This window comes from Pinus tabuliformis, chromosome 2_2 (genome assembly GCF_031772625.1).
Source record: "Pinus tabuliformis cultivar Carrire ecotype Pingquan chromosome 2_2, CPIR1, whole genome shotgun sequence".
Lineage (NCBI taxonomy): Eukaryota > Viridiplantae > Streptophyta > Pinopsida > Pinales > Pinaceae > Pinus > Pinus tabuliformis.
Window position 1 is genome coordinate 258991240 of NC_142300.1, and position 9552 is coordinate 259000791.

The 9552-nt window shown below is 40.2% G+C and overlaps 1 protein-coding gene across 1 annotated transcript; it reads right to left on the reverse strand.

Moving 5' to 3' along the window:
* Positions 1 to 7696: 7696 nt before the first annotated feature.
* Positions 7697 to 8700, reverse strand: LOC149192286 (uncharacterized). The gene is made up of 2 exons (XM_089406354.1): positions 8432 to 8700; positions 7697 to 8333 (listed from the first exon to the last, which is right to left on the reverse strand). Exons 1-2 carry the CDS (start codon positions 8575 to 8577, stop codon positions 7913 to 7915), a joined length of 567 nt encoding a protein of 188 aa, XP_089262480.1. The 5' UTR covers positions 8578 to 8700; the 3' UTR covers positions 7697 to 7912.
* Between the last annotated feature and the right edge of the window lie 852 nt (positions 8701 to 9552).

Below are 9552 nucleotides of genomic sequence, written 5' to 3' on the forward strand. Positions count from 1 at the left end.
AGACTCAAGAAAGTTCCTAGAGCTTGGTATAGAAGAAATGACAGCTACATAATCAAGAATGGATTCTGCAGAAACAACATTGAACCTACCTTGTACAGAAAGGTAAATGAGCATGGACATAGTTTGATTGTGTGCTTATATGTTGATAACATGATTTATACAAGTGACTTTGAATTGGACGAATTTAAGGTAGCCGTGACGAAAGAATTTGAGATGACAAATCTTGGTCTCATGAAATATTTTCTTGGCATAGAAGTTGAGCAATCTGAAAAATGAATTTTTATTTATCAAAATAAATATGCTAGAGATTTGTTGAAAAAATTCAGGATGGAGAATTGCAAACCCGTCCCTACATCAATTGCAACAGGTACAAAGTTAAGCAACGATGATGAAGGATCATATGTCAATTCAACTCTATTCTAAAGATTGGTTGGAAGCCTCATGTATCTCACAGCTACAAGACCAGATATTATGCAAGGATTAAGCTTGATTTCCAGATTTATGGAGACTCCAAAAGAAACACATTGGAGTGCTGGAAAAATAATTCTGAGATACATAACAATAACTAGAGATTGTGGCATAATATATGCAAGCACAAAGAAGAAGGATTTGATTGGGTACATAGGCAGTGATTTTGCAAGCAGTTTGGATGATAGAAAGAGCACTTCTAGTTATGTGTTCCATCTTGGTTCAGGTGGTATTTCATAGGCATCTAAGAAGCAACTTATTGTAACACTATCATCAACAGAAACATAATATGTAGCAACAACATCAACAACACGTTAAGCGATATGGTTAAGAAGAGTATTTGAGAGACTTAAGAAAAAACAACAAGGATCAACAACAATATATTGTGACAACACCTCAACGATTGCACTATTCAAGAATAGTGTGTTTCATCAAAAGAGCAAGCATATTGATACTAGATATCATTGTATTAGAGAACTTGTGAGCAATGGAGAAGTTCACTTAAAGCCTTGTAAATTTAGTGATCAATTGGCTGATATATTTACTAAGTCATTAGCAAAATATGTATTTGAATTTCATAGAAGAAACTTGGGTGTTATAACCTTAGCTGAGACATAGACCAACAAACATGTTTGAGTTGTCATGAGTCATGTCTTAGTTTAGCAGTCGTAATTAAGGGGGAGTGTTAAAATAACTAATTAAATCACGTTTGGGGAATAATCTAAAATTAGACAGTAAGTGAACTGAGTGTTGAGTCAAGTCTAGTTAAGTGACAGATGAATTTAGTGTGTGGTTTCATGTCAAGTTATTTTAGGTGAATCGCTATTTGGAAACATATAAATATCCCTCAACAAATTCATTACAATCAATCAAGCTCATTATAATCAATCAAGTTTTATGTGATCAGTAGAAGAGCCGCAACTCCTATGTTTTGTGTGTGTAATTTGTGTTTTGCCTCCCCTACTTTTCCATCAAATTTCTTCATTTTCAAAATTATGTATTATTATTTTTTTAATAATGAATTTTTTTTTTTCCTTCTACGTAAAAAGATAATGCTGCCACATTAGAAAAGTTACCATGGTCTTTCACTCTTGAGCGACCGGACCGTTGATTTAGTTTATAAAATTTTATCTGAAAATTATAATGGACCAGTTTGCTTTCTATCTCCCTATGGGTTCCATTAATATATAATGGGTACTTATTGATTGTTGAAGCGGATCTCTTCCAGTTTCTCATAGATATCTTGTAGATTTCTTCCGATCAGGTTTCTCGATAAGAACTCTCGCAAATTTCTTGCAGATCTCTCATAGATCTCTTCCGGTTTCTCGATCTCTTCCGGTTTCTCAACATTCCAAATCTCTTCCGCAGATCCCGTGGATGTATGGTATTTCCGTAGATCTCTTTTCTCTGCGGCTGGGTTCTAGGGCCGCAACCGTGCTGCCTCGGACTGGTGTATTTGTTTTTCTCCGCAGATCTCTAGCGAGTTGAGGCGATCTAATAAGAGTTAATAATTTCTTCTGGTTTCACAGTCCAGATCTCTTCTCTGTTGTGAAGGGAGTTGAGGGGGCTGGGGTGTGACTGCCTTATCTGTGGCTAGGGTTCTACAGAAGTAAAATATGGCTCCCAACTTCGCGAAAATATTTGTTGGCTCAGTTCCATCCGCTTCTGGAGGGCAAGCTCCTGCCCATATCATCAATGAAGCCCCAACTCCCACTGTCCAAGTGGTTCAGGCCTCACTCGATGAGGCTTTGAAGTTTTCTGAAAGTGTCTTAATCTACCGGTTCAATGGTTTTTGGCCGTGGCTGACAGCTCTCCACAATTAGATCTCAGAGGTATGGAAGCCTGTCATTTCTGATGAAATTAATATCTACCCCTGTGCTAGGGGTTTCTTTATAGTAGATTTTGAAAATCTTGAAAGTAGACAATGTATTCTAGATTTCGGCTGTTGGTTTTGGGAAAACTCAGTGCTATTCATGAAGCCATGGAACCCATCATTCGATCCCTCAACAATAGTCATAACCTCAGCACCAGTTTAGGTGAGATTGCCAAGCCTACCCTTGCATATCTAGAATCTCTCCTTGCTAAAAGCCATCGGAAATGCAATTGGGAAATTTTACTGCAGGGGCCTAGAAATAAAGGAATATGCCAGAACCACCTATGCACGCATTTGTGTGGAAATGGACTTCAGCGCCGGATTCCCAGCAGAAATAAACCTAACAAGTAAAGACTATGTGTGGAACTAGAAGCTCGATTATGAAAATGTCCTCTTCCGATGTCGATCCTACTTTGAGATAGGCCATCTAGCCAGAAATTGTCCAAAAGCCTCCAAGAAAAATTCTGCTAGAAAAAACCACCATAGATCTACATGGTGGGATGGAGCACAAAAAAAACACTACACTGTCATCAAAGAAGAATACTCTAGAGAAAACTCTGAATGACAAGAAATCGGGCAAGAAAGAAACAACTCTCAAGACATGCACGGAGAAAGCCCCGCCCAACAACAAAAAAGTGAACTCAACAACCCCTCAAGCATCAACAGTTATGATCGGATTTAAACAGGAACGCAATAGATTACAGAGATAACCATAAATACAGAGATGCGATAACAATAAATACAAAGATGCAACGGAAATAATACTTCATTTCATTAATGGAAAATACTGAAATATGCTTACAAACAGAAATGGAAAGAAACCAGCTAGGGCGATGGTAGCTTATCTCTGAGAAGAGATGTGGCGGCTACATGCCTCTGAACTGTTCCGAACTGTGTTACAATGAGGCTGGAAGGCCTATTTATTGTTGAGAAACAATGGAAAACCCTTCACATCCCGAAACCTAACCCTAGAAGATGAAACGCCAAATTGTGGGCCCCGTTTGGGTAAATTGGTACATCAATTTCCCAGGGTCGTAACTTTGGCATACGATCTCCGTTTGATGCGTACGGTAGCTCGTTAGAAAGATATATCCGAGTACTACCACTTTGGGAGGTAACAAGGGTCCATGGACCCATGTTGCCCCAGATTCCCAAAAAAACGTCGTTTACGGCCTCAAAACGGCTCCGGAAGTTCAGGACCCGAAAAACTGCTAAAAATAGTAAACTGTGCTACAATTTAGGAAACTAAAAAAGCTGAAAGAGACAGTTGTGGGGGTCCAAATGGGATAGGTGGGTGGCCACCAACATCCACTTGGATCATTCCTCCCCCCTTAGGAAGCAATGGTCCCCATTGCGTTGAGTTCCTCCCTGAGATGAGGAAGCTTCTGCTGAGTTGGGTCTCTGGTGAGTTGTTTTGCAATCTCTAATGTGTCTAGAAATGGTGGAAAGCATGGTCGACGATGGTCCACATTGAACACTCGGTGCAAGCGAAGGAATGGAGGAATGTTGTGCTTCAAAGCATTGTTGCCCGTAGCCTTGGTACTGGTGTAAGGACCATGTCAGAGTGGTCTGAGTTTCTGATGGGTTCTGGTAAGGTATTCTCTCTGTCGATGCAACCAGACTTTGTCGCCCACCTGAAACTTGTGTGGTACCCCTGTGGGTGAGGAGAAGTTGTTCCTGTGTTCTATCATGACCGTATCCCTTTGCTGCTGCTGTTGTGTGGAGGAACCCTTTGCGGGGGTCATGGATGTAGCAACGATCTTCCCCTTACTTTGGGAGTGAGCCAGACAGATGAATTTCCTGGTCTGGGAGATGAGCTTGCTACCTTTCTTAGCGGTGATCAAAGATGTGGCGGCAGGTGGGGCTACCTCCGGTATCCTGTATAATGAATTATTCAAAGAAATAATGACAGCGCGAGGACTTGACTCATACACGGCATGTCGCCTCCACAAGTATGGCTGGCCTAATAGTACATCACAAACATCCAGAGGTGTAACATCACACAATACCTCGTCTGTGAAGGGCTTGATGCTGTAGGGAAGGCGGCACTGCTAGCGAACTTTCAAATCTCGTCCTTCGTGAAGCCACCCGATACTATACGGCTGCGGGTGCGGTGTAGTCGATAGGCCCAACCGCTTCACGACCTCTGCTGAAATGAGGTTCTTTTGGCTGCCACTGTCGACAATGAATTGCAGCGGTGAACCCTTCACCCACATGTGTGAGTGGAAAAGACGCTCCCCCTCTTCTGGATCTGTAGTTTCATTCTTCTGGATCTTGGCAGTGGCAACAGTGGCGCTGGGATCCACATCAATGATATGCTTCCCTTTGCCATTCCCTTTGTCGGGTTCTGGCTCAGGGTCGGAACATGCATCTGATTCGGAAGCCTTCAACTCGGCCACCAGCGACTGCTTGGTCCGACACTCACTTGTGTTATGAGTGGGACTCTTGTAGAACTCACACCACTTTCCTGTGTCCTTCCTCGGCTTCGTGGTGTTGTTCTTTTCTTGCGGCTTCGATGAGTTGTCTTGGGTCACCCCGCCTTGGCTTTGTCCTTTGGGCTTCAGATTTGCAGATCCAAAGTCTCGCTTCTTCTGTTTGAACTTTTGCTCGATTTTGACAGTGTATCAGTATGCTGTGCCGAGTGAGGAGATGTTCAAGAACCCCATCTCTTCCTGGATGTATCTATGTAAGCAGCCGCGGTATTTGAGTATCAGATGCAGCTCAGAATCTTTGATATCCAACTGTGTGCGAAGGGTATGAAAAATGTTTGTGAACTTCGACACATCTTGGTCTCGTCCCTACCGCAGTGTGGTCCATTTGATGTATTTGTCCTCATAACTTCCGACAGGATAGTACTGCTCCTTGATGGCATCTCGGAAGTCATTCCAAGTGGGTGCGGCTGGAAATAGTGAGCCTGTATTTTCATCCTTCTGCTCGCAGTAGGTTTCCCACCAGTCCTTGACGTGGGGGGCTGCTTTGAGAAGAGCGAAAACAATCTTTTCCCGATTTGAAAATTAATGAACAGAAAAATACCCATCTAGCATATTTAACCATTTATCTACAGCATCTGCGTCTATTTGACCCACGAAGATGGGGATTTCAAAATTAACTTGTACCTTAAACGGTGTGGCATTTCCAGAGTCGCTGTTGGAAGCCGATGCGTCGCCTCTGGGTAGCCGCTGAATGATCTGCGCAAAGCTATCCATCATCGCGTTCCTTTGCCGCTCGAGCGCTTCTTCGAGCAAGATTTTGATAGGATCTCCTGCCCCCTCATCTTTCTTCTCATCCACCATGGGAGGCCGTCGGGATTTGCGAGGCTGGTCTTGCAAAGGTTCGACCAGTTCAAGCCCTAACTCCTTATATCCCGACGTCGTTGGGGACATGCAAAGAAAAACAGAGAAAAAGCAGACCGCTCCGATACCACTGATCCGGATTTAAACAAGAACGCAATAGATTACAGAGATAACCATAAATACAGAGATGCGATAACCATAAATACAGAGATGCAACGAAAATAATACTTCATTTCATTAATAGAAAATACTGAAATATGCTTACAAACAGAAATGGAAAGAAACCAGCTAGGGCGATGGTAGCTTATCTCTGAGAAGAGATATGGCGGCTACATGCCTCTGAACTGTTCCGAACTGTGTTACAATGAGGCTGGAAGACCTATTTATTGTTAATAAACCATAGAAAACCCTTCACATCCCGAAACCTAACCCTAGAAGATAAAACGCCAAATTGTGGGCCTCGTTTGGGTAAATTGGTACATCAATTTCCCGGGGTCGTAACTTTGGCATACGATCTCCGTTTGACGCGTACGATAGCTCGTTAGAAAGATCTATCCGAGTACTACCACTTTGGGAGGCAACATGGGTCCCATATTCCCAAAAAAACGTCGTTTAGGGCCTCAAAACGGCTCCGGAAGTTTAGGACCCGAAAAACTGCTAAAAATAGTAAACTGTGCTACAATTTAGGAAACTGAAAAAGCTGAAAGAGACAGTTGTGGGGGTCCAAATGGGATAGGTGGGTGGCCACCAACATCCACCTGGATCAAGTTATAAGGATTCAAACACTGCACAAAATAAATATTCATTTAACAGCAAAGCAGATTTCCTAGACCAAACTTCTTCTCCGACTATCTTCAAAAGGACGAACACAATAGATAGCGAAGCTAAGATGCCAATGTCCCAAGAACCAGAAGAGATTAAGGAGATGCAAGATAAAGGAAGTTGGCAGACCGTAGAGAAAAAAAGAAAGCTACAACATCAATCTCACCAAGAAAGACAAGAAGCTAGACAATTAAAAACTAAGAAAATTATAGGTCCAATAAACCAATTTAGTCTCAGTGGACGGTAACCACTATCATCATCATCATCAATAATTAAATAAATAAATATATGACAAATTTTATACAATTATAATGGACCAATTTGCTTTCTATCTTCCTATATTCCATTAATATATAACAATTAAATAAATAAATATATGAAAAATTTTATACAATTATAATGGACCAATTTGCTTTCTATCTTCCTATGTTCCATTAATATATAACAATGAAATAAATAAATATATGACAAATTTTATAGAAATATGCCGCAAAGGAGGTATGTTTCATAGTTCATAGTTATAGAGTAGTGTTTTTGGAGATAATTGTTGTGGGAGGATTGTGTTGCTATTGGAAATCGTTATTTGTGTAAATACTGCTAGAATTGTGTTCAACGTTTGCAGTGACACTGCATCCATCTTTAAAATGAAATGAAACATAATTCCGATTTGATGATAAATGAATTATGACAAATACACTCTCTATATACCCTATTACCAAGGCGCTCGATATTCTATCTACGGAAATGCAATGCAAGTGTAAAAGGCTGACTGGATATATTACTTCTGATTTTGCAATAAATAAGTATTCAACCCTACTATTCTACCATGTCAGGCCTACTTTACATTATATTTGATTTTTCCAGCAAGTCAAAAGTATTGCAAGTAATATTTTTTTGGTAAGTAAGTATTTAGGGGAACTTGAACCAATAACTTATCATAAGAAATGCTTTAACAGTGTATCCATTCACTATTAATTCAAAATTTCAGTAATTTTGCTAACTCATTTTTATTCTCATTTTTACTCATCATCAATTGAAAATTTGATCTCCTAAATCATAAGAAATGCTTTAACAGTGTATCCATTCACTATTAATTCAAAATTTCAGTAATTTTGCTAACTCATTTTTATTCTCATTTTTACTCATCATCAATTGAAAATTTGATCTCCTAAAAAGAAATGCGATGTTCTATCTTACAACGGACAAAGAAACTGATCTCTAAGATGAAAATATTTACATAGGACAAAGAAACTTGATCTCTAAGATTGAAATATTTACATAAGCCGTCCACAATACATGTAGAAATAGAGTTTAATGGATTCTGTGTGTATATTTGTTATATACAACCGAAAGAAATCTAGATACTTGGATTCTTCTTTACAGAAAATAGATTGCAGATCTTCAAAGAAACCTCTGACCACGAAAATTTGTTTTGGAATATAAAAGAAAGGCTGCGTTAAGAGCATTGCACGTCTGAGAGAAGCTTATAACGACGACGTATTCCACCTTTGGTTGTGTTTCTCACGTCAGAAGTAGATGAAGTAGCGGGCAAGTTTCTGCAGCTTTCGGTAGACAACTTGCAGTCTTCTGGGAGACTTGGCGGCTGCCTCTGCTTGCTACCTCCTAATTTGACTCCAAGTTTAAGGCTAGCTGGCCTAGCAATAGCCATTCTGGATGCAGGTTGTTTCATGGAACTTATGGATGCAGACGTGGACACAATTTCATTGCAGACAACAACCTTCTTCGCCTTCCGAATTGCCATCTCCTGCAATTCAATTCTCCTTTTGTGGCTCTGAACTTTCTCTTTTGCTTGGAAATGTAGGCACCAGTCACATACATTTGGTTCCAATTGATCGGAGTACAGCTTGCTGCAATATCTGCAAGATTGGCTCCATAATGTACATATCAAAGTTAAAATAACTAAGTTTATGCCAAAAAAAGACACGGAACATGAGAGGCAAAGACGAAGTCTCACATATGTTGAAATCGATGGTGGCATCTGAGGCATCTGAACAAGCGTTCCTGAAATCCAAGGTCGCCACACATGCAGCATTCTCTTCCCTCTTGTTTCCTGGTATTCTGGCCGGAATTACATTTGATTTCTGTTTGTTCTTGATCCATAGCCGAGCGCCAGGGATTGTTTTACGTGGATGAATTCTTGCCCGATTTAGTACCATATCTTATTGTCATATTGTGTGAACATAATCTGTCCGCGTGTTGAATATGAAAGCAGAGATCGAAAATGATTGAAAGGCACTTGAAGAAGTCGTTGAAAGGACACAAGATCCAAAACAAAGGTGCTTACGGCGTCGGTGGATCATTCTTTCCCAACGCCAAGTTCAAAGTTGAGGGGGTATATGTAGCTGCTCCCCATGTGACCGACAAATGGTCCAGATTCCGTGCGACGTGTATAACTTGGACGAGCACAGTGCTGTCTTGTTACGTACGTGTCGAGAGCGGCAGACACATCATCGGTTTTGGAAATAAAAAATGCTCACGAAAAGCCATTTCTCGTTTGTCCATAATGCCATGTGGAATTGCTCAGATTTAACGTCAAGATTCGCAGAGGCGTGTAGTTATGCTTCATGCATGCAATGGACGCCAAATTTGTAAAGACAGGATTCGGCTGTCAAGGGTGCGTATGAAGGTTGAACACTAGTGGATTACTGAGAATCAATTCTAAACACCAAAATTCACACCTGGCTTCTAGAGGCCAATCACACCTGTCTAATCACACCTGTCTTCTTGTTATTTGTACAAGTTTTATCTTCTGGTTGTCTCACACCTGTCTTCTTGTTATTTGTACAACTTTTATCTTCTGGTTATTTGTACAACTTTTATTAGGACCAACCAGATGTGCCGTTCAAGTTGACTCATAGCTTAGCCATTCATTGGCTGATTTTATTTTTTATTTTTTTATTTAACCATGGGATGCCCTGAAATTATTTACTTTTTAAAATTGAGTGTATCTCATTAATTGAGTATTTTTTTGTCCCATTATTATTTTGATATGGTTTTTTTTTATTATTATTTAACCCTAGGATGCCTTTAAATTTGACAAAGTTATTTATTTATTTTTAAAATTGAGCGTACCTA

Coding starts and splice junctions, on each gene's coding strand:
- LOC149192286 (XM_089406354.1), bottom strand. CDS start 8,577: ATGGATCAAGAACAAACAGAAATCAAATGTAATTCCGGCCAGAATACC. Junction 8,334..8,431: donor CACCATCGATTTCAACATAT/GTGAGACTTCGT, acceptor CCAATCTTGCAG/ATATTGCAGCAAGCTGTACT.